Raw genomic sequence first — 25,450 nt, 5'->3', positions numbered from 1 at the left:
CAGAGAATGTACTCACAGAGTCTGTAGGCATTGGGATGTTGCAGCTTTAGGAGATCACTGCAGGAGCTGCAACTGCATTGTCCTGCAGCCAGAGGTTCCTGTGCCAAGGGCTGGCAGGGATTGTGCCCCAGGCACTTCTCAGCACCTTCCCAGCCCTGACTGATTGAAGCTCTCTGTGCCTCTTTGCTGTGCCCAGGGTGGCTGCAGGCAGTGCCCCAGCCCTGCTGGGATGTGAACAGGAGCTGCTCATCAAGAGAAATGTGCTTTTGAAGCTCTGCTTGGTTACCAGGATCACCCTCTGTGCCAGGAGCCCAGCCCAGCTCAGCAGCACAGACACAGCACAAGGACTTTAATGACCCTCTGGGGCTTTGTGCTCAGGCCCTGAACATCAGTCCCTGAGAGGGAGCTGAAGAAACCTCTCCAGAACTGCAAGTCAGAATCACACACCAAAGTTTCTTTCACTTTTAATGGGTCCCACTGAGGGACACGACTGAGAAAGTGTCCCCAGGCCCCAGGCAGAGCAGAGAACTGCAGGCAGTGATGACAGGTGGGGACAAAGAGAAGCCAAATCTTGGTGCCCTGGGCCACAGCAGGGTCTGTGCCACCAAGGGCTGGGAGGAGACACCTTGTCCTGAGGCACTGGGGCCTCCTGGCACAGCCCCAGCCAGGCTGGGCACTGTCAGCCCCTTGTCCTGCCCTCAGCATCCCCCCCTAGCCCACATCCCAGTGGCCTCAAGGATCTGCTGGAAGGAGTCCCTGGGGAGCCTTGCTCAGGAATGGCCCTGGGGGCTCCTTCATGCTCGCAGGGACTGCAGGGTTTTCAAAGGACTTTGGGTTTGGCTTTTGCCTTGGAGTCTCTGAGAGGTTTGTGCAATCATGGCCTCCAACTATCTGCTGTAATTAGTCCCTGGAGAGGCTTTGTCAGTAACAGCACACAGTGGGGCTCATTAATACTCAGGGTACTTCAGTTTTTTAAGCTACTTGGTGTTTCCCTTTTGATACAGACTCTATATGAAAGATTGTGCAGTCATAGCCTGCAATTATCTGCTTTAATTAGTCCCTTGAGAGCTTTGTATTGACACTCAGTGGGGCTCATTAATTCTTTGAGATACTCAAAGTTTTTAAAGTACTTTGGAGTTTCTTTTCCATTCTGAATGTCTGAGAGGTTTTTTGTGCCATCCTGGCCTCCAGTTTTCTCCTCCAAGGAGTCCATGAGGAGCCTGTGTTGGGGATGGACCTCAGTGGGACCCATTCATGCCTGGAGACACCTTGCAGTTTTCTTCTGACTTTGATTCCTAGAAAGGTTTTTGCAATCTTCTCTCAGGCCCTGATATTCAAGGTCTCAGCTTCAAATGCACCACAGGGCTCATTAGGATCAAGCAAGTCCTGACAAACCATGGCTCTGCCTTGATTTCCCACTGCTCTAGTGCAGTTCATCAGAAAGGTTTCCTTTTACAGTTATGGAGAAATAGTTCAAAGAGCTTCTAGGAAACGTATTCCTATCTTAAACGGTGTCTTGTATTGCTGTTCTTATTATACAAGAGGTGATTGTGTGCAGCATTCTGTGATTGATATTGATCCAGGGCTGCTCAGAAGGAGGTCTGGCCAGGTCAGAGAAGTTTTACCTTGAGAGCTGACCCAGTGTAGACAGCCTTGCCCCACATTCCCTTGCCCCACGTGAGAAATGATTTTTACTTTCAAAAATTTACATGGTTTATTAAGATCTTATCAAAATACAACAGAAGACTGAAAAAAATAAAAGAACACAGCACCACAACCAAGGCTTTCAGTCACCATGTACTGAATGGAAAACAAAATGGATGTTCTGTCTTTTATACCTCTAGCCTCTCCCAAAGTCTTGTCAATCGACTCCTTCTTCTCTGTCCAGTGGTGGAGATCCCTTTCTTACACCTTGATTGGAGGTCAGGTGCTGCCTTAGTAACAAGCCAACCCTCCCAAATGCCCCAACCACTGAAGCCATCCCGTGAGAACAATGCAAGGGGGAGGGAAAGGATAACTCTACATCTACAGAACTTCTCTTAACATATATTTAATATTCACCCCTTAATTGTGAGAGTCAACCATAGGATTACTCATCTATAACAAACCCCCCTTTTCTTTTTCAATATTTTTTTTCTTGAAAAATTAGGTAAAAAACTTAGTCTCTCTCTCTTGAATGAGTCATATCAGCATTTGTTGATGTGAGCAAGGACAGTGGGAACAGGAGAAAAAAATCTCAGGTTTTCCTTAGACACACTTATTTGGAATGGACAAAAGGGCATCACAGAGGTCCAGTATGGCTTTGACTCCCACCTACCGTGCCTATGTGGCTGCTACCCATAGTCAGTGTATCTTAGGGGTGAGTACAGAGCCCAACTCAGTCCTGCCCTCCAGTCCCTGTTGAATTAAAAGACAGCTGAGGAATGTCAGAGGTCTGGTCTGGCCTTTTGTCCCTACCTTACCATGCCTACGGGATTGCTACCCACAGCAGGGCTATGGAGCCTTCTTGGTAGCAAACAAAGGGGCAACGTTGTCTTGCCCTCCTCCCTTTGTCCTATTTTCTTGAAGAAGCTGTCCCATTACCTTTTACAGTCCCTTGTGTACTTCCCCTCAACAGGTGCTGGTAATTCTCACCCATTAAAACAGGAAGAGAGTTCTTGAGCTGGTTGATGGAAGCTTGACTCTACTTTTTTGGGCTTCTTGGTGTTTTTCTGGTTGTCTTTCACTCTCTGCTTGAGAGTCAATCTCGTTTCATGCAGCTTGGATGTTTTAGTCCACTCTTTGGGTTCTTCTACTGGGCCTTTGGATCTGTTGCCATGAGTCCATCCCCGCTCTGCCGTTCGCGTGGCCGATTCGGTGGTGAGCAGTACCTGAAAGAGACCTTCACTGAGGAGTTAGAGGCTGATCTCTCCATGACTTAATCATGACCCAATCCCCAGGATTAATATTATGGATTCTGAATCCAGGGTGGCAGTCGGAGGAATTGCCCCTTTATGTCTTAGCCCTTCTAAGGTTTGTGCTATAGACATAACTTATTTCTTGGCATTGGCTTCCCCTTCCTCAGAGGTGGCAACCCTCTGGGATGAGGTCAGGAAGGGTAACCTAAACATCATTTCATAGGGTGACACCCCCAGATCTGACCGGGGTTGGTTCCTAATTCTTAATAAGGCCAAAGGGAGACATTTCATCCATGACATTTGAGTTTGAATCATTATCTTAAATAGAGATCTTTCAAGAATTTGAATCATCCTTACAACATGACTGGAACTCTGTGAATTCCATGGAGTGTGTAATTCCCATTTTACTCCCAGGGTCTGAACAACTTTCTGCAATATCTTCTATGTGAATGATTTCTTCGGTCTGAATCAATCCTGTTTGTCACCCCATATTTGGGAATGATTGATTCTAGAAGTGTTTTACTCACAACATTGGCATTGGCTTTCACAGTGGGTACCACCTCTACCCAATGAATCATGTGATCTACTATCATTGGCAAAAATTTCCACTGCTGTACCTGGGGAAGCTTGGTAAAGTCTGCTTGAAAGTTTTGAAAAAGACTTAAGGCTAGCTCTCCTCCTCTTCGGGGTGTTTTCCTCATGATTTTCATAAAAACTTGTTGACATCTCACACACTGTTCAGTTACTTGCTTGGCTATTCTGAAAATTCCTATGCATCCTCAGTCCCTTAGAAATTGATCACTTAGCACCTGTGTCCCCCAGTGTGCTGTTCCATGTACGCCTTCTAGCATTTTCCTGGCAAAGGGTTTATTCAACACTTGCCTCCCATCTGCCAATCTCCACTTCCCTTTGTTATCTTTCTTGGCTCCTATTTTAAGGAGTTCTTCCTCTTCTGTCCCACTGAATACGGGGACTTTTTGCATTTCTCTCATGGGGGTTAATATTACTGTTAGTTTTTCTGTCTCTGATTCAGTTGCATTTTTAACCTCTAAATCTGCTAAGTTGTTCTGTCAGGCCTCCTTAGCCGCCCTCTTTTTATGTCCTTTAACATACACCACTGCTACTTCCTCTGGTAATTTTAAGGTTTCTAACTCTTCCAAAAGAAATTTTTTGTGAATCAGTCCCTTTCCCTTTGAATTGAATAGCCCCCTCTCTTCTCAAATTTTTCCAGAGGTAGGCACTACTATAAAAGTGTCTTTCCAGTCTGTATCTATTGTTCCCCTTTTCTGTGCTAATATTTCCAGAGCTCTTTTTAGGGCATACAATTCACATGCTTGGGCTGACCAGTTGGAAGGTAACTTTCTCTTTTCTGTGGCTACCAACCCTTCATGCACTAGAGCATACCCGATACCCTGTGCCCCTTTATTACTTGTGAAGATCCATTGATGTACAATCCTTTCCTACCTTGGAGTGGTTGATCTGTTAGGTCCTCTCTTACTTCAGTTTGATAGTTTATAACCTCTAGGCAATTATGTATTAGTTCCTCACCTGGTTCTCCATACAAGAACTGGGCAGGGTTGAGTTGGTTACTCACGATTAGCTCTAAATCACTATTTATTAAGATGGCTTTATAGTTTAGCACTTGGGAATCAGTGAGCCATTTCTCAGCCTTTTGGCTCAGGATACTTCTTACTGAGTTTGGGATATATATCTTCAATTTTCCCCCAAAAGGTTAATTTTTTGCTTTCTGCTACAAGTAGGGCAGTCACTGCCACAGCCTGAATGCAGGTTGGCCATCCCCAGCTGACAGGGTCTAGGAATTTTGATAAATAGGCCACGGTTTCCTGGATCCTCTCCAGTCTTTGGCTAACAATCCATGTGCTACCCCTTTTTCTATATCCACAAACAGATTGAAGGGTTTGTCTAAGGCAGGAAGACTCCGTGCTGGTGCACTGACTAATTTTTGCTTAAAGCTTCAAACTTTTGTTCATCATCTTTTTCCCACCTAATCTCTTCTACTAACTTTTTATACAAGAACTGGATGGCCTGCGTGTATCCTTCAATCCATAGCCTACAATATCCCAACAGGCCTAAAAACCTTCTGACTTCCCTCTTAGTTTTTGGTGGCTGGAGTGAGACTATCCCCATAATTCTCTCAGGGTTCAGCCACCAGCTCCCTTCACAAATCACATGTCCTAGGTATTTTACCTCCTGCTCTACAAATTGGAGTTTCCCTTTTGATACCCGACGTCCTTGGTCCCCCAGAAAATTTACAACACTGTGGTGGATTCCCAAACTTCTTTTTCTTCGTGCCCTGAGAGAAGCAAATAATTTACATATTGGATGAGCTTTATCTCAGGTTTAATGGAGAAGAGTTGCAGTCTCCTAGGGTTTGACCAAACAGGTTTGGGGATTCGGAAAACCCTTGGAGTAACCTAGTCCACCAAAGCTGTTGCTTCCTCCTGGAATCAGGGTCTTCCCATTCAAAAGTAAATATATCCCTGCTTTTCTCTGCCGGTGGTCTCACCCAGAAAGCATCTTTTAGGTCTATCACACTGAACCACCGGTGTGATGAGGGGATGTTACTCAGTAGTGTATAGGGGTAGGCATTACTGTGTACCAATTCACTGTTCTTTTGTTTATTTCTCTTAAATGTTGAACAAGCCTTTAAGTCCCATCTGTCTTCTTTACTGGTAATATGGGTGTGTTATGGGGGGACATACATGGTTCTAAGGTCCTGTCCTGGATTGTCAAGCAAATTGTATTCAATTTACCATCTGTATGGGAGTTGTCTTCTGTTAAGTGGGCAGTTTTCCTTTTCTGTTCCACAACCAGGGAGACATCTGCTGATAACAGGCTATTGAATGTCACTGCATGACTGATAAGAACCACAGCATCCCATTGTGAGATGCTCCACCCACAGGGAAGAGCCAGCATTCTACCCCGATATAATGTGGAGATTCTGGAACACTAGCACGGCTTTCTCCACTGCATTTCCCAGAGGAACAGCTGCTCCCTTCCCCTGGATCATCAGAGGAAGGCGACACCTTTCTCTACAGGACCCCTGCTCCAACAGAACCACACCTGGCACTCCAGGAGGACTGCAGCCACACTTCCAATTGGCCTGTGACCAATGCCCTGACCTACAGGTTGTCAGGTTGTGTTCTGACTCTGTCAGTGTTGTTTTAGTTTACTGTATTGTTTATTTTATCTTTTCATTTCCTTTGCTATTTAAGAACTGTTATTCCCTGCTCCCATATTTTTTGCCTGAGAGCCCCTTAATTTGAAATTTCTAGCAATTCAGAGGGGTGGGGAGGATTTTCATTCTCCATTTCAGGGGAGGCTCCTGCCTTCTTTAGCAGGCACCTGTCTTTCCAAACCAAGACAGATTTTGGCGCCCAATGTGAGGCTCAAGGGCACAGAAACAAAAAGGGAATAACAGATCTTGAAAAATCTAATTTTTTGTGTCTGGCTATAGAAACCTCGTTAAGCAACACCATGTGGTCCAGCTTGCCCTGGTTTGGGTGGCACGTGATCATGGCTGTATTTGTCCCCTTTGCAGGCCCTTATCTAAACATGGGTCCTATAACCAAGGCTACTGTGCCTGTTATCCAGGTTTTTTAATGGGTGAATAAGGTGAGGAATTCATGGATTTTTGACTTCCTTTGGAAAGCAGGCACATGGATTCACAGCTAGCACACACTAACTCTATGTTTTTGGGGTTACTTCAATAATGGTACCTGCTGTAAGGAAATGACACTGGAGGAAATCTTCTCCCAACCCTTTAACCATCTCTTTGGGTCTGCCCCACCAGTTTTTGAAGGGTTCAGATCCACTCTAAATGCTAAAGATACCATACAGTGGTTGGTGTTGCTGAAAGGCCTGTTCCATTTAGCATTTAGAGAGAAGGGAAGATTAACCTGGATAACCACACTGACACCTACCCCAGAACCTGACACAGCACCAGAGCCTAGGGATGCTGCTGCCCCAGAGCCTCACCCTACCCCACAGCCCACCCCAGATGTGAACTGCCCAGATTGGGTGGGGGGTCTGGTGAAGGAGATGTGTGAGATGGGCCAGATGCTGAAGGAATACACTTCCCCAGCGGGTGAGAAGCCCTTCCCTGCCTTGAAGAGTGAGAGTCTAATAGTGCAGCAGTGGAACCCACAGATGTTACAACTGTCCAGGTTCCAGATGATCTGCAGAGGCAGCCACATCCAGCAGCAGACACCCCTGTAGAAACAAGATCTAAGATGAAACCAGAGCACCCAGATAGGGGAGGCCCTCACAACCCATAGGAGAGCCAGAGGTTGCAAGTCCCTGAAGTACAAATGTCTCTGTAATCTGCACAAAGACATTTTATGACACGGACGTGGGGCATATGCACCCTGGCTACTTCAGGTCTGGGACTTTATGGGTACAGGCATCCAGCTGGATGGTGGTGAGGCAAGGAATTTGGGACCCTTGACCCAGGATTCAGCAAAAAACCAGATCTTTGTAAGAGAGACAGGGTCTCTTTCTCTCTGGGAGTGACTTTTAGTAAGTGTCAGAGAGAGGTTTGTCCACAGGGGGAGAATGCAGGAGCACCACCATAGAATGTGCTGGAGGACTCTTGAGGAAGGGATCCAATAGCTGGGAGAAGTGGCAGTATTGGAGGTACTCTTTGGGAGGGATGGACAGCATGATAACGACCCCAAAAAGGTCAGATGCAAAGGGCAAGTGTTGTGGAGTCTGGCAAATCTGGGGCCATCTCAATACATCACCTTCATTGAAACAATTAATGCCAATACCAAGCGAGAGACAGTGGGCTCTGCTGCCAACAAGCTTAGAAATTATGAAAGTATGATCAATGGCCTGATGCAGGCTCATGTCTCTGCCATGGTCCAAGAACTCAGAGAGGGGATGAGGGAGATGCGGGAAGAGGTGAGGAGGAACAGTTCCCTCATTGCACCAGTACGAGTCACAGGCCCCATAGTCAGAGCCCAGCGTTCCCCAGCCAGAGAGAGAGGGTACCCCCCACGGGCTGACCTGTTGTTCTTTCTGCGGGATCATGGGGCAGACATGGGAAGGTGGGATGGAAAACCTACTTCTGTCCTGGCAGTGCGAGTGCATCAGCTCAAGGAGGGAAACACCAACTGAGGGAACTCCAGTAAAGTGAAGGTAGCCTCAGCCTCCCATGACCGAGCTGCTGAGTATGATCTGTCACATCCCCTTGAAGGAACCTCTACCATGTATGCCCAAGAAAGAAATAATACCCAGGGTTAGAGGGGCCCTGCCTCTAGCCAGGGAGAGGCATGGGAAAACCGATCTTCTGGATGGTGTGGATCCGATGGCCTGGCACATCAGAACCCCAAAAATACGATGCTTTACATACTGGTGCACAGTGTACCCTGATACCATCGGGACATGTGGGGGCAGAACCTGTTTCCATTGCTAGGGTGACAGGGGGATCACAGCAATTGACCCTGTTGGAAGCTGAGGTGAGCCTGATTGGGAAAGAGTGAAAGAAACATCCTATTGTGACTGGCCCAGAGGCCCCGTGTGTTCTGGGCATAGACATCCTCTGGAACAGCTATTACAGAGACCCAAAGGGACCCAGATGGGCTTTTGGCACAGCTGCTGTAGAGGCAGAAAACATTAAGTGCCGGGGTCTCTCTTTCTAGCTGGTCAGAGTGACCCCGACTAAAGTTCGAAAGTTTCTTTTCCCAGCCCGGTGCTTGAAGAAGAAGTCAGGGCTCTTCATTTTTTTGGTCTCAAGATTGTTTATTGCAACTTATCTATAAAGTTCTTTCTCCCTGTCCAGCCGAGATCCGTTTGGCAGGACAGCCAGAGGCACTCCCCCCTCCTCCAGGGCGGTGTTATCTTTATATACTACAAACTACGTGTACAATATTTACAGTTATTTTCCAATACCTATCATCTATATTAGACAGTGAGTTTCTACTTTAGACCAATCTAAAAGTGCTGACATCACCAGACAAGATGGAGGTAGAGAAGAAGAAGAAAGGCTAGACACGCCCAAATCCCTCCATCTTGTCACCAGAAACCCCTATACCAAAAATCCTAAAACCTACATTTAGACTCTGTAATTATTTTATTCTTACACTATTTACACTATTGTGGCTTTTATCTCTTTCTATAAAGGTGACAAGTTGTTCCGTGGTTCGTAATTGAACACGCTGGTGTTCTGGGCTGTGTGCCAGGGTCTCCGAGCCCCCTGGCAAGGGTCTCAGGAAACTCCGGACTCCCAAAGGAATGTCCTGAGTTCCGACAATTAAGCAGTTGAACACCTTGCCTGGACTGTCAGAAAACCCATCTGCAGAAGAACTCCTGAAGGTGGAAGAGCAATGAGTGCCAGTTGCCACCTCAACGGGGCACTGCTGGCAGTATCGGACAAGTCGAGATGCCATGATCCTTATCCTCAAAATGATCCATGAGCTGGAGAGCCAAGGGGTGGTCAGCAAAACCCACTCACTTTTTAACAGTCCCATCAGGCCTGTGCACAAGTCTGACAGAGAATGGAGATTGACTGTGGACTATCGTGGCTTGAATGAAGTGACTCCACCACTGAGTGCTGCTGTGCCAGACGTGCTGGAACTCCAGTATGAGCTGGAGTCCAAGGCAGCAAAGTGGTACGCCACTATTTATATTTCCAATGTGTTTTTCTCCGTTCTTCTGGCAGCAGAACGCAGGCCTCAGTTTGCCTTCCCCTGGAGGGGCGTGCAGTAAACCTGGAACCGACTGCCCCAGGGATGGAAGCACAGCCCCACCATCTGCCATAGACTGATCCAGACTGCATTAGAAAAGGGTGAGGCTCCAGAACATCTGCAATACATTGATGACATCATTGTGTGGGAGAACACAGCAGTAGAAGTATTTAAGAAAGGAAAGAAAATCATCCAGATTCTGCTAGAAGCCAGTTGCGCCATCAAGAAGAGCAAAGTCAAGAGACCCTTCCCAAGAGATCCAGTTTCTGGGAGTGAAGTGGCAAGACAGACGACGTCAGATTCCCATTGAAGTCATCAGCAAGATCACCGCAATGTCTCCACCAACTAGCAAGAAGGAAAGACAAGCTTTCCTGGGTGCCATAGGCTTTTGGAGAATGCACATTCTCGAGTACAGTCAGATCGTGAGCCCTCTTTACCTGGTCACCCGCAAGAAGAAAGAGTTCCACTGGGGCCCTGAATAGCAACAAGCTCTTGCCCAGATCAAACAGGAGATCGCTCATGCAGTAGCCCTTGGCCCAGTCAGGACAGGACCAGAGGTGAAGCACGTGCTCTACTCTTCAGCTGGGAACAATGGTTTGTCCTGGAGCCTTTGGCAGAAGGTGCCTGGGGAGGCTCAAGGCCGACCACTGGGATTTTAGAGTCAAAGCTACAGAAGGTCCAAAGCCAACTACACTCCCACAGAGAAAGAAATCTTGGCTGCCTGTGAAGGAGTTCAAGCTGCATCAGAGGTGATTGGCACAGAAACACAACTCCTCCAGGTACCCCGACTACCAGTGCTGGGCTGGATGTTTAAGAGAAAGGTTCCCACTATCCACCACGCCACTGATGCTACATGGAGTAAATGAATTGCTCTGATCACACAGCGTGCCCATATTGGAAACCTGAATCACCCTGGGATTTAGGAGATAATTACAAACTGGCCGGAAGGTGAAAACTTTGATCTCACTGATGAAGAGGAACAAGAACCAGTGACACATGCTGAAGAAGCTCCACCATACAACCAACTGCCCCCAGAGGAAACACGCTACGCTCTTTTCACGGACAGTTCCTGTCACATCGTAGGGATGAACCGGAAGTGGAAAGCAGCCGTATGGAGCCCCACAGGACAGGTTGCACAAGCTACCGAAGGAGAAGGTGGATCGAGCCAACTTGCTGAACTCAAAGCTGTTCAGCTGGCCCTGGACATTGCTGAGAGAGAGAAATGGCCAAGGCTCTACCTTTACACCGATTCATGGATGGCAGCCAATGCTCTTTGGGGCTGGCTGGAAAGGTGGAAAAAGGCCAATTGGCAATGTAGGGGAAAACCAATCTGGGCTGCTGATGAATGGAAGGACATTGCCACTTGGTTGGAGAAGCTACCTGTGAAAGTCCGCCATGTAGATGCCCATGTCCCCAAGAGTCGGGCTAATGAGCAACACCAAAACAATAAACAGGGAGAGCAGGCAGCAAAAATAGAGGTGTCAAAGACAGACCTAGATTGGCAACACAAGGGGGAGCTGTTCATAGCTCGGTGGGCCCATGATGCCTCAGGTCATAACAGCAGAGATGCACCTAGAGGTGGGCACGAGACTGAGGGGTGGATCTAACCATGGACAGTATTTCTCAGGTTATCCATGACTGTGGGACATGTGCTGAGGTCAAACAGGCCCAGCGGGTGAAGCCCCTATGGTATGGTGGGTGGTGGTCCAAGTACAAGTATGGGGAGGCCTGGCAGATTGACTACATCACACTGCCCCAGACACGCCAAGGCAAGCACCACGTGCTGACCATGGTGGAAGCCACCACTGGGTGGTTGGAGACCTACCCTGTGCCTCATGCCACTGCCCGGAACACCATCTTGGGCCTGGAAAAGCAAATCCTGTGGAGACATGGAACCCCTGAGAAAACGGAGCCAAACAACAGGACCCATTTCAACAACAGCCTTATCAACACCTGGGCCAGGGAACATGGTACTGAATGGATTTATCATATCCCCTACCATGCACCAGCTGCCAGAAAAGTTGAACGGTGCAATGGACTGCTTAGGACTGCCCTGAAGGCACCTGGGGGGAGAACTTTTAGAACTCGGGAAATGAACTTATTAAAAGTTGTCTGGATGGTCAACACCTGAGGGTCCATCAGTCGAGCTGGTCCTGCCCAGTCTGAACCCTTGCACACAGTGGATGGAGATAAAGTCCCTGTTGTACACGTGAAAGGTATTTTAGGAAAGACTGTTTGGATTAATCCCACCTCAGGCAAAGACAAACCCATCTGTGGAATTGGTTTTGCTCAAGAACCTGGTTACACTCGGTGGTTAATGTAGAAAGATGGAGAAAGCCGTTGTGTACCACAGGGAAACCTAGTCTTAAGAACTGAGAACTGTGTGTAAGGTTTCATTGTGATGCAGATGGAACTAGAATAAGGGGTGGATAATGTCCTAGACTGCAAGGTAATGTGTGTTCTATTCCCATCTTTTAGAGGTAGGACAGTTATCTTTTGTAAATTGGGCAGTTTTTCTTTATCTCTTCCACAAACCAATCCTCCCTCTGAGGAGACATCTGCTGTTAATGGGCTATTGAATATCACTGCATGACTGATCAAAATTACATCATCCCATTGTGAGATGCTCCACCCAGAGAGAGGAGCCAAGCAGTCCTACCTGGATAGAATCTGAGATTTTGGGACACCCCAACAGCGTTTCCACTTTATTCCCAGAGGAGCAGCAGCCTTTTCCACTGGATTCCCAGAGGAAGACAAGGCCCATCTACACCACCACTGGACCTTCAGAGGAAGACTACACCCTTCTACAGGATCACTGCTCCAACAGAACCACATCTGTCTGCAGGAAGACTGCAGGAGGACTGCAGCCACCATTTAAATTGCACTGCTGCCAACACCCTGACCCACAGGGTGTCAGGTCATATTCTGACACTGTCAGTGTTGTTTTGTATTACTGCATTGTTTCTTTTATTTTTATTTTCTTCCCTAATAAAGAACTGTTATTCCTGCTCCCGTATCTGTGCCTGAGAGCCCCCTCAATTTCAAAATGATAACAATTCTGAGGGAGGGGTTTTAAATTTTCCATTTCAGGGGCAGCTCCTGCCTTCATTAGCAGACACCGGTCTTCTCAAACCAAGACAAGGGGAAATGTTCATAGCTTCAGTTTTAATTCCCATAAAGTTTGAAGGAACAAATAAAATAGGAACTGGGGATGTTATGTTAGTTCCAAATGCAGGGTGAAATTTATTAGGATGGGATTTACAGGTGCAGTTTGACATTGTAGAGCTCCCAGAGAAAGAAAAAATGGTAGTTAAGCTTCTCCAGTTAAGGGAAGAAAATAAGGAGAAAATTCATGAGATTATGTGGCCAAAACTGAAAAACTGAGGTAAAATGAACATGAAACCTATAGTAATAAAAATAGTTAATGAAAACCATCCAGTTTGGGTGCGACAATATCCACTCTCTCTGGAGGGGAGATGAGGACTACGGCCGGTGATCCAGGACCTACTTGAGGACAGGACCTTAGAACCATGTATGTCCCCCCATAATACACCCATATTACCAGGAAAGAAGTCAGATGGGACTTGCAGGCTTGTCCAAGATTTGAGAGAAGTGAACAAAGAACAGTGAATCAGTACCCAGTGGTGCCCAATCCCTATAGACTACTGAGTAACATCCCACTGGTTCAGTGTGATAGACCTAAAAGATTCTTTTTGAGTGTGCCCACAGGCAGAGAAATGTAGGGGTATATTTGCCTTTGAATGGGAGAACCCTGATTCTGGGGGAAGCAACAGCTTCAGTGGACTGGGTTACCCCAAGGGTTTTCTGAATCCCCAAACCTGTTTGGTCAAACCCTAGGAGGAGAAGTACTAAAACCACTTCTCCATTAAACCTGGGATAAAGCTCATCCAATATATAAATTATATGCTTCTATCAGGACTGGAAGAAAAAGAAGTTTGGGAATCCACCATAGTGTTGTTAAATTTTCTGGGGGACCAAGGATTTTGGGTATCAAAAAGGAAACTCACATTTGTAGAGATGGAAGTAAAGTACTGAAGTACCTAGGACATGTGATTTGTCAAGGGAGCTGGCAGCTGAACCCTGGGAGAATTATGGGGATAGTCTCACTCCCAGGGCTAAAAATTAAGAGGGAAGTCAGCAGGTTTTTAGGCAAGTCGGGATATTGTAGGCTATGGATTGAAGGATACATGCAGGCCATCCAGTTCTTGTATGAAAAGTTAGTTGAAGAAGAGATTAGGTGGGAAAAAGATGATGAACAAAAGTTTGAAGCATTAAAGCAAAAATTAGTCAGTGCACTGGCACTGAGTCTTCCTGCCTTAGACAAACCCTTCTATCTCCTTGTGGATATAGAAAAAGGGGAAATGAGATTGACTCTCAAGCAGAGACTGAAAGAAAACCAGAAAAACACCAAGAAGCCCAGAAAGTAGAGTCAAGCTTCCACCAACCAGCTAGAGAACTGTCTTCCTGTTTTCATGGGTAAGAATCACCAGCACCTTTTGAGAAAAGTAAAAGGGACTGTAGAAGGCAATGGGACAACTTCTTTAGGAAAAAAGGACAAAGGGAGGAGAGCAAGACTGGGTTGGCCCCTCTGCTCACTACCAAGAAAGCTCCATAGCCCTGCTGTGGGTAGCAACCCCGTAGGCATGGTAAGGTAGGGACAAAAGGCCAGACCAAACCTCCGTCATTCCTCAGCTGTCTTTTAATACAACAGGGACTGGAGGGCAGGACCGAGTTGGCCTCTGTACTCACCCCTAAGATACACTGACTATGGGTAGCAGGCACATAGGCACGGTAGAGGGGAGTCAAAGCCATACTGGACCTCTGTGATGCCCTTTTGTCCATTCCAAATAAGTGTGTCTAAGGAAAACCTGAGATTTTTTTCTCCTCTTCCCGCTGTCCTTGCCCACATAAACAGATGCTGGTATGACTCATTCAATAGAGAGAGGAAATTTTTTACTTAACTGTTTGAGCCAAATGACTTATAGAAAAAGAAAAGGGGGGTTTGTTATAGATGAGTAATCCTATGGTTGACTCTCACAATTAGGGGTGAATATTAAATAGATGTTAAGAGAAGTTTTGTAGATGTATAGTTATCTTTCCCCTGCCCCTTGCATTGTTGTCACAGGATGGCCTCAGTAGTTGAGCATTTGGGAGGGTCGGCTTGTTACTATGGCAGCACCTGACCTCCAATCAAGGTGTAAGAAAGAGATCTGCACCACTGGACAGTGAAGAAGGAGTCAATTGATAAGACTTTAGGACGGGCTAGAGGTATAAAGACAGAACATCTATTTTGTAGATGAGCACACAGTGACTGAATCCTTTCCTCCCCGTGCTGTGTCCTTCTCTTTATTCAGTCTTCTGTTGTATTTTGATAAGATCTTAATAATTTAAATTTTTGAAAGTGATAATGGTTTCTCACATGAGGCTGGGGAATGTGAGGTAAGGTTGTCCACGCTGAGTCAGCTCTCAAGGTACAACTTCTCTGACCTGGCCAGACCTCCTTGGGAGTGGTCCAACATCAATATCAAACACAGAGGGCTGCAATCAACTCTTCCCTAAAGAGAACAGTAATAAAATACATTCTTTAAAATAGAATTACAGATTTCTTAGAAGCTCATTGAAATATTTCTCCATAACTGTAAAGGGAAAACTTCCTGCTGACGTGAACTAGACCAGAGGGAAATCAAGGGAGAGCCATGGTTTGTCAGGACTTGCTTGATCCTAATGAGCCCCGTGGTGCATTTGGAGCTGAGTCCTGCAACCTTAAGGCCTGAGAGGAGATTGCACAAACTTTTCCAGGAGTCAAAGTCAGAAGAAAAGCCCAAAGTGCTTCAAAGCATGAATAGGTCCCACTAAAGTCCATACCCAACACAGGCTCCTCATGGACTCCATGGAGGAGATAATTGGAGGAATGGATTGCATAAAAACCTCTCAAAAATTCAGTGTGGAAAGGAAAATCCAGAGTACCTTAAAAACCTTGAGTATCTCAAGGTATTAATGAGCCCCACTGAGTGTCAATGCAAAGCTCTCAAGAGACTCCTTAAAGCAGATAATTGGGGCCATGATTGCACAAACCTCTCCCAGAGTCTGTATCCAAAGGGAAACACCAAGTAGCTTAAAAAGCTGAAGTACCCTGAAGCATTAATGAGCCCCACTGAGTGTTGCAACTGACAAAGCCTCTCCAGGGAATAATTACAGCAGATAATTGGAGGCCATGATTGCAGAAACCTCTCAGAGACTCCAAGCCAAAAGCCAAACCCAAAGTCCTCTGAAAACCCTGCAGTTACTGGAAGCATTAAGGAGGCCCCAGGCCCAATCCTGAGCAAGGCTCCCCAGGGATTCCTTCCAGCAGATCCTTGAGGCCACTGGGATGTGGGCTAGGGGGGGATGCCGAGGGCAGGACAAGGGGCTGACAGTGCCCAGCCTGGCTGGGGCTGTGCCAGGAGGCCCCAGTGCCTCAGGACAAGGTGTCTCCTCCCAGCCCTTGGTGGCACAGACCCTGCTGTGGCCCAGGGCACCAAGATTTGGCTTCTCTTTGTCCCCACCTGTCATCACTGCCTGCAGTTCTCTGCTCTGCCTGGGGCCTGGGGACACTTTCTCAGTCGTGTCCCTCAGTGGGACCCATTAAAAGTGAAAGAAACTTTGGAGTGTGATTCTGACTTGGAGTTCTGGAGAGGTTTCTTCAGCTCCCTCTCAAGGGCTGATGTTCAGGGCCTGAGCACAAAGCCCCAGAGGCTCATTAAAGTCCTTGTGCTGTGTCTGTGCTGCTGAGCTGGGCTGGGCTCCTGGCACAGACGGTGATCCTGGTAACCAAGAAGAGCTTCAAAAGCACATTTGTCTTAATGAGCAGCTCTTCTGCCAGCTCAGCAGGGCTGGGGCACTGCCTGCAGCCACCCTGGGCACAGCACAGAGGCACAGAGAGCTTCAATCAGTCAGGGCTGGGAAGGTGCTGAGAAGTGCCTGGGGCAGAATCCCTGCCAGCCCTGGGCACAGGAACCTCTGGCTGCAGGACAATGCAGCTGCAGCTCCTGGAGCCATCTTCTAAAGCTGGAACATCCCAATGCCTGCAGACTCTGTGAGTACATTCTCTGATTCTCTCTTGTGCAGAGCGGCCAGGGGTGCCCAGGGCTGTCCTGCAGAGCAGGGTCCTGCAGCCCAGGGTGCTGTGCTGGGGCAGGGACTCTGCTGCCCGCCAGGGACAGCTCTCAGCCAGCCCTGGCAGCTGCTCCCAGCACTGAGGGACAAGATCTGGGTGGGAGGAGACAGCTGGTTAGGCTTGGAAGTGTTCTCCTTGTGTGGAGAGGATGCTGCATTGGTCAGGGCTTCTCTCAGCATGACGTTTAACTCCACAGCATTTCCAAGTAGATTATTCAAGGAGCACAGTGAAACAGGGGCTGCATAAAAGAGAAAATCCTCCTTTATTAATCTGCGGCTCTGTGTTGCCTGGATGGGAAATTGCATGTAGATATTCATGTCTCAGCTCAGGCGGATGAGAAAAAAAATTTCCTCAGATCTGAATAAACCAGGCAGTGACAGAAATCAGCGCAGGGCCCCTCACAGGCAGCTTCAGTTTTACTTTTCCAGCCTCCTCAGGGTTTCTCTGCTGCTGCCATCAGACCCTGCAGAGCCAGAGCTGCCCCTGGGCAGTGCCTGAGTTTGTAGGGGTCTTCAGGGCAGAGCTGAGCCCCCAGGGCTGGGCTGGGCCCTGGCAGCACTGGCAGGGCCCAGCCCTGGGCACAGGGAAGCAGCTGCTGGCAGGGACAGCTCCAGGCAGCAGAGCCCTGAGCAGGCAGTGCGAGGAAAGTGCCCCCAGGCTGTTCTGGGATATTTAACATCCTCTCCAAACCCAGCTATTCCATGATTGATTTTTTTTACAGATCCCCATGCCAAGGCACTGCAAATGTCCAACAGCAGCTCCATTAGCCACTTCCTCCTGCTGGCATTGGCAGACACGCGGCAGCTGCAGCTCCTGCACTTCTGCCTCTTGCTGGCCATCTCCCTGGCTGCCCTCCTGGGCAACGGCCTCATCATCAGCGCCGTAGCCTGCGGCCACCACCTGCACACACCCATGTTCTTCTTCCTGCTCAACCTGGCCCTCACTGACCTGGGCTGCATCTGCACCACTGTCCCCAAAGCCATGCACAATTCACTCTGGAACACCAGGACCATCTCCTACTCAGGATGTGCTGCTCAGCTCTTTCTGGTTTTCTTCTTCCTGTCAGCAGAGCTTTCCATCTTGACCATCATGTGCTACGACCGCTACGTGTCCATCTGCAAACCCCTGCACTATGGGACCCTCCTGGGCAGCAGAGCTTGTGCCCACATGGCAGCAGCTGCCTGGGCCAGTGCCTTTCTCAATGCTCTGCTGCACACAGCCAATACATTTTCCCTGCCCCTGTGCCACGGCAATGTGCTGGGCCAGTTCTTCTGTGAAATCCCACACATCCTCAAACTCTCCTGCTCCAAATCCCACCTCAGGGAACTTGGGCTCATTGCTGTTAGTGGCTGTTTCAGTTTTGGCTGTTTTGTGTTCATTGTTTTCTCCTATGTGCAGATCTTCAGGGCTGTGCTGAGGTTCCCCTCTGAGCAAGGATGGCACAAAGCCTTTTCCACCTGCCTCCCTCACCTGGCTGTGGTCTCTCTGTTCATCAGCACTGGCACATTTGCTCAACTGAAGACCCCCTCCATGTCCTCCCCATCCCTGGATCTGGCCCTGTCAGTTCTGTACTCAGTGGTGCCTCCAGCCCTGAACCCCCTCATCTACAGCCTGAGGAACCAGGAGCTCAAGGCTGCAGTGAGGAGACTGATGACTGGATGGTTTCAGGAGCATTAAACTGCTGATCAGTATCTGCATATCACTTATAATAAAAGTAATATTTGATACTTCTTGTTGGTTTCGTTGTGAAGTTTTTTCCTTTGTTTTAGGTTTTTCATATTGTCTAAAAATAAATGTCAATATTTGTGCCATTTCTCATTTTGTTTCTTTCCACCTTCTCTGTGGCCACAGACAGAGTCAATTCGGGGCTGTGCTCTTGGTGGCTTTAAAGGAACTAAAGGATGTCCCAGCAAAGTTTTCTGCAGAGATGCCCTTTTGTTGCCTTCTCTGGAGCTGCAGCAGCAATGTCTGTGTGCTGAGCTGGGGGCAGATCAGTGCTGGCCCAGCAGCTGGGCCCAGCAGCAGCAGCACTTGGTGTTGCCAGTGCTGTTCCCGTGGCCCTGCCCCGCTGCCCTGGTGGCCCTGGTGTTGCTGTAGGGCCTGAGTGCTCTCAGGGCCAGGCACAGTCCTGGGGGTGGCAGTACCAGGGCTGCAGCAGGGACAGGCCATGGGCACTGCTGGGGCAGCGCTGACGCCTCAGGCCAGGCCTTGGGGGCTCCAGGCTCCTTGCCCAGGCTCTCTCAAGAACACAGCCAGGCCAATGCTGAGCACAGAAAACCCCCGTGAGCAGCCCCAGGGTGGCTGTGGGCAGGCTGGGGGCAAACAGCATGGCTGGTGCTCTGCAAGGGCCCTGGGGGAGATGGGAAGGAGCAGCAGAGCAGGGGCTGATCCATCCCCAGTGCGCTGGACAGCCCAGGGCAGCGTCCCAGAGCGTCCTCATGGAGCTGCCAACAACATCCCCCCTCTGCAGCTCTGGGCTCTCCCCCAGCTCACACAGGTGCTCCATCCTTGCAGGCACAGACATGGCAGCACTGGCTCAGGAGCCCCTGTTTGCATTGCACAGAGCAGGGGGAGCACCCCCATGCTGTTGGTGTGGGGACATGAACCTGAGGGAGCACAAATGCCATCAGCCCCTGGGGCCAGCAAGGGCTGGGGGACAGCAAGGAAACCACTCAGCTTTGTCCTGGCCTCTGCAGTTAGCCAGAAAGTTTGTTCCCATCAGCTGAGGGTTTCCTGTCCCACTGCAGACACTGTTGCTCAGAGCCAGGGCTGCCTGGCAGCCACCCCCAAACTGCCCTCATCATTTCCTTGGCTTCACCTTGGCTTTCTTTACACTTCCCTTGTACATATTTCTTCCTCTTTTCCATGCCTTTTTCCTCGCCTGCAAACAGCCCGTCCCTGTTTACCCTTCCTTCTCTGGCCCCGTTCCACATTTCACTTTTGGACTTGGCACCATGGGAACGTCCCTTGGGGAGCAGGATCATCCTACAAGTGCTGCAGGAATTGTCTGCAGGCTGCTGCAGTGGCTCCTGCTGCTCCCTTGCCAGAGGCACCACAGGCCAGGGGGGCACATCTGGGCTGCTGTGTCTGGCTCTGGGGCTCCCTGTTCTGGGCAATGAGGAGGGGCTGCAGAGGCTCTGCAGGACTGACAGGATGGGCTTTGAGGCTGGCAAGAGAAGCTGAGGGACCTGGGCTGCTGGAGCTCCTGAAGAGGAGGCCCAGGGCTCATCCTGCAATGCTCCAAGGGTGGTTTCAGAGAATCCCAGAATCAGCAAGGTTGGAAAAGACCTTGGAGATCATCAAGTCCAACCTGTGTCCTGCCACCACCTTGTCTCTCCTGAGCCTCCTCTTCTCCAGGATAAACAACAGCTGCTCCCTCAGTCACTCCTCACAGGACTTGCATTCCAGACCCCTCCCCAGCCTTGCTGCCTTTCTCTGGACACACTCCAGCCCCTCCATGTCCTTCCTAATTTGGGGGGCCCAGAACTGAATACAGCACTTGAGGTGCTGCCCAACAAGTGCTGAGCTCAGGGGAAAACCTGTTAAACCTCTCCTTGTTGGATTTGGTTCCTGACCCAGCCTGCCCAGGTCCCTGTGCATATCTCACCTACCCACTAGCAGATCAACACTCCCAGCCAACCTGGTGCCACCACGATTCCATGAGGCCCCAGAGTGTCACAATGGTCTCCAGAATTCCATGAGGCCTCCCAGTGTCACAATGTCCCTTTTGGTTCCACGGGACACCTTGGGGTCATAAAGTCCTTGGATCCTTGGGGCCTGCAGTGTCATAATGGTGCCGTGGTCCCCCAAGGCCCTGCAGTGTCACAATGGATCCTTGGTTCCATGAGGTCTGGCAGTACAGCAATGCTCTCCTTGCTTCCACAGTGTCACAATGGCCTCTTGGTCCCAAGGTCACCACAGTGTCAAACATGTTCCCTTCATTCCAGGAGTCCCTGAGGAGCAGCATTGGCCCCTTGGTTCCATGGGGCCCTGCAGTGTCACAATGGCCCCATCATGACACCAGGTCCTGCTCTGTCACAATGCTCTGCATGGTTCCACAAGGCCCTGCAGGGTCACAGTGGCCTCTTGGTTCCATGAGGCCTCACAGTGCCATAAGGAATTCCTTGCTGCTACCGGGTCACAAAGGAGCCCTGGTGACACAAGATCCTGCAGTGTCCCCAGGGACCCTTGGTTCCATGGGGCACCACAGTTTCACAATTGTTCCCTCAGTTCCCAGAGAGCTTGCAATGGAGCAATGACCCCTTGATTCCATTGTCCCCAGGCTCTCCCAAGGGTCTCCTTGGTTCCACAGTGGCACAATGGCCCCTTGGTTCAACAGGGCCACACAGTGTCACAGTGGCCTCTGTGGTTGTACCAGGTCCCAGATTGTCACAATGGACTCCTTGCTTCCATTTAGGCCCACAGTGTCACCATGGCCCCTTGGCTCTGTGCTGCCATGTCGTACACTGTGTCACCATGGTCCTCTTAGTGCCACCAGGCCCCGCAGTGTCACAATGGCCCCTTGCTTCCCCAGGGCCCTGCAGTGTCACAATCATCAGAGAATCAGCCAGGATGGGACAGACCATGGAGAGCATCAAGTCCATCCTGGGACCCAACACCACCTTGTCACCCAGACCATGGCACTGAGTGCCACATCCAGTCATTCCCTAAACACCTCCAGGGATGGTGACTCACCCACCCCCCTGGGCAGCCCATTCCAATGGCCAATCGCCCTTTGTGAGAAGAATATTTCCTAATGTCAGCCTAAACATCTCCTGGTGCAGCTGAAGGCTGTGTCCTCTTGTCCTGTCCCTGTTCCCTGGGAAAAGATCCCGACCCCCACCTGGCTTCACACTCCTGTCAGGGAATTGTAGAGAGTGATGAGTTCTCCCCTGAGCTTCTTCTTCTCCAGGATAAACAACCCCAGCTCACTCAGGTGCTCCTCACAGGACTTGTGTTCCAGACCCGTCACCAGCCTTGTTGCCCTTCTCTGGACACGCTCCAGACCCTCCATGTCCTTCAGCAACCGGCGGCCCAGGACTGGACACAGCACTCGAGGTGCTGCACAACCAGTGCCCAGCACAGGGGAAGAATCACTGCCGTGGTCCTGCTGGCCACACCATTCCTGATCCAGAGGAGTGCCAGCAGCTGGATGAGGGAAATGGTGGGGAGGGGGTGGGGACACAGTGGTATTGATTGTCATCCATGAAGGGTCTTGATTTTTATATATATTCAGACTGCAATATGAGGTGCTGGGAGTCAATATTAATTAGACATTGCTGATACCAAACTATAAACAGGAAAATAATACATGACAAAACACTCCTCTCTGTTTTTTTTTATTTTCAATATAGCAGATTAACTTTGAAAATGGTTCTGAAATTTGTCTAATTTTCCCCAAAAGAATTTAATACAGAATATTCCTGGAGGCATTTTTTGTTCACATGTTTTGGAACAAATGTTTATGAGCCTTTTTCAGTGATATCCTGAACTGAAGAGCTCAAGAAAGAAGAGGCCTCTGGAGGAGCAAAATTCATCAGCAACTTCCCAGTGGCTGAGGATCCTTCCCCATCAGAGCAGCAATGAACAGAAAAGGGCACAGCTTTGGGGCTGCCCCAGCTTTGGGATGGGCCCTGGACCTGGAGCAGGAGCAGCTCTGGAGGGCCCCAAGGCCGGGGCTCTTGTGCTGCCCTGGCAGATGGGATGGCAGCAGGGGCTGCAGAGCTCTCAGCACCTCAGCCAGAGGGGAGCAGGGCACCCAGGGAGCCTCCTTGTGCCTTGGCCCAGCCCCTTCCCCCATGGCTGGGGCTGAGTCCTGTGGGAGCTGCAGCTGCTGCTGTGCCCTGGCCAGGGGCTGAGGCCGTGGGGCAGTGCCCAGAGCAGCCTGGCCTGAGCAGAGCTGTGGGGCCAGAGCCGGCTGGGCTGGGCTGGGGAGAGGCCCTTGGTGCTGCCCAGAGCTCAGGGCAGCTGGGAGAGCTTGCAGGGAGCTGGGCTGGGCTCAGAGAGCCTGGTACAGACACCATCAGTGTCCATCTCAGCCTGGCTGAGCGTGCAGGGGCAGGACTCAGGCCAGGCCTTGTGGGGCAGGGCCAGCGCCTGTGCCAGGCATTGAAAACAGGCAAGTGGGCCAGAGAGGAGGCTGCTCTGTGCCCTTGGGGGCATGGACAGAGCAGGGAGGGGGCCCAGGACATTTGTCAGGGCCAGCCTCTGTCACCAGCCCTTGGCAGCCCTGGCTGCTGAGCCCAGCTTTGCCCTGGGCTGAGTTTGGCTGTGGCCCAGCTCCATCCTCCTGCGGGGCTCAGGGCCTGTTCCCAGCCATGGCCAGTCTTGGCTGCCTCTCTGCTGGCCCAGAGTCCAGCTGAGCCCGGGGCAGGGCTGTCTGTGCAGGCCCACAGGTGCCACGGGCTCTGCAGGAGCTGGCAGAGGCTGCCCAGCAGGGAGGCCATGGGGCACAGAGCCCCAAGGCTGCTGTGGGCACCACGGCACAGGGGCCATTCCCAGCCGCAATGCTCCTGGCCTGGGCTGGGCCTGCACAGGGGCTGGGCCACCATGGCTGGGCCAGCACAGGGCCACAAAGGGGCCACGCAGCCGCTGCCAGGGCTGACAGCAAGGTCAGGCACACACAGGGATTTGCTGAGCATGGCCTGCGCTGGCCAGGGCTGACTGTGCCAAAGGCAGAGCTCAGCTGCCCTTGGCGGCTGCAGGAACAGTCCAGAGCCCAAAGAGCCTCCATGGCTGTGCTGGAGACCAAGGCTGCAGGAGGGAAATGCAGGGCTGCTGCAGGATGGGGAGGGCATTGAATTCCAGCACACACCTCAGCTGTCTGATGATCCCAGCACCATGCTGGGCCCTGTTCCAGACTGGAGCAGAGCAGATGTTGATGGGACAGGAGCCCTGCGGGGCTGTCAGGTGCCTGCAGCTTGCAGGGTGCTCTGCTCTCCCTCAGGTGCTCTGGGAGAGATCCAATCCCAGCTGGGCACCTCAGGGCACAAGTGGCACTGCCTGTTCATGGGCACACAACTGATGTCTGCCTGGAAAGGGACACAGGTTTTAATACCTGTTAATTTTATAATATACAAGCAAATCTTTATTATCTGGGTCATTTGAGTACTTTTAAGAAATGGCAAAACTTTCCCACATGGAACAAGAATTTTCTTGGAGGTGTACTGATGGCAGGAGAAATACTGGTCATTCTTTCTACTGGTGTCACCTATGTTCAGTGTACCACTTTCTCTCCCTTTTCCTTTAGGTGTTTGCATCTGTCCTGTTTAAATGGCCATGTTAAAGTACATCTCTTCATTTAGATCAGCCAGACTGGTGTACCTCTACTGCTCTCTGATTTCTTTATCCAGGAGCTCTGTAGTCATTCATGTACCTCTCAACTGACTGGTTTCATACTTTGAGCTACAGGGAGTTACCCAATCTTTCTGAAATTCAAATAAATATAAAATAAACATCATCTTGATTGTGTTTATATCTATCACAGAATTTATTTATGTGTTTGTCTAAAACTGTTCCTGTACCGAAATCTTTAGGGGATGGGGGACATGTCAGATTCTGCTGGAACATCACAGAGAGCTGAGGGAAGAGCTGAGATGGTTATTAAACTGTTCAAATGTTCAACTTGTGTTTGTTGGCAAGAAACCTTTCTGTGCCTCTGAGTGTCCCCAGGCCCTGAGCCCAAAGGACAAAAACCTGATGAGCTGTGGTTCCCACTGCAGAGGCACTTTGACCTTGACTCTGCACAGGAGAGCTCTTCATCCACTTTCTCTCTTTTCCTCCCTCTGGCCATTGAAGGAGCTCCTGACTTCAGTGTGTGACTCGTGTGTGCAAAGAGCAAATTTGGGCAGAATAGGGACAGGGAAGGTTTGGGGGGCCTTGGGATGCAGAAGGTGCTTTCCATTTCTGGGCACAGAAGATGTTTTCCATTGCTCTGAAACTGTCTGCTGTGCAAAGTGGATTTAATATCCAGTAGAGGAATTATTTTTGCATTTTGAGGGATCTGTGCCTTCCCTTGGCTTTTTTGGCTGACAAGAAATGAACATCCCTCTGTGTCTCAGGCAGCTCCTTCTCCAAGGAGAGCAGGTGGGAGTTGGAGGCAAGGAGCTGAAAGCTGCAGGTGCAGCCTGGGCTGGAGGGAGCTCAGATTTGCACAAGGCTGCTCTGAGTGCCAGGGCTTGGATGGGGGAAATGGTGGGGTGGGGGTAGGGACAGAGTCTGATTGATTGTCAGCCATGAAGGGTCTTGATTTTCATATCTATTCAAACTGCATAAGGAGGTACTTGGATTCAGTGTCCATTGGAGACTGCACATATCAATGAATTACCGGGAAAAAAAATGAAACAGGATGTAAAAATAATCTTTTCTCCCTTTCTTTTTAAATATACTGTATTCACCTTAAATTGGCTTTGGAAATCTCACAAATTAACCACAAAGGATTTGAAAACTAAAATCAAATTATTCCCAGAGGCTTGGCTGTTTGGGGTGCTCTGAATGTTAATGAGGCCTGGGACACTGAATTCCTGCACTGAAGAGCTGAAGGCTGAACAAGCCTCTGCAGCAGTGAAATGCAGCAGCAGCCTCCAAGTTGCTGAGGATGTCAGCAGCCCCCACTGAGGCCATCCCTGCCCAGAGCCCGTGGGGGAATGGGCAGCCAAGGAGAGCGTCCC

At 49.8% G+C, this 25,450-nt stretch overlaps 1 protein-coding gene across 1 annotated transcript; it reads left to right on the top strand.

The window, feature by feature from the left end:
- Positions 1-17,507: 17,507 nt before the first annotated feature.
- LOC132334995 (olfactory receptor 14J1-like) lies at positions 17,508-18,458 on the top strand. The gene has a single exon (XM_059861116.1). It carries the CDS (start codon positions 17,526-17,528, stop codon positions 18,456-18,458), a length of 933 nt encoding a protein of 310 aa, XP_059717099.1. The 5' UTR covers positions 17,508-17,525.
- The last annotated feature ends 6,992 nt before the right edge of the window (positions 18,459-25,450 follow it).

The sequence above is a fragment of the Haemorhous mexicanus genome, chromosome 16 (assembly GCF_027477595.1).
Source record: "Haemorhous mexicanus isolate bHaeMex1 chromosome 16, bHaeMex1.pri, whole genome shotgun sequence".
Lineage (NCBI taxonomy): Eukaryota > Metazoa > Chordata > Aves > Passeriformes > Fringillidae > Haemorhous > Haemorhous mexicanus.
The sequence above is the reverse complement of the archived record's forward strand: the minus strand, read 5'-3'. Positions and strand labels throughout refer to the sequence as shown.

Bases quoted from the DNA above. Each gene is read 5' to 3' on its own strand.
- LOC132334995 (XM_059861116.1), top strand. From the start codon at position 17,526: ATGTCCAACAGCAGCTCCATTAGCCACTTCCTCCTGCTGGCATTGGCA.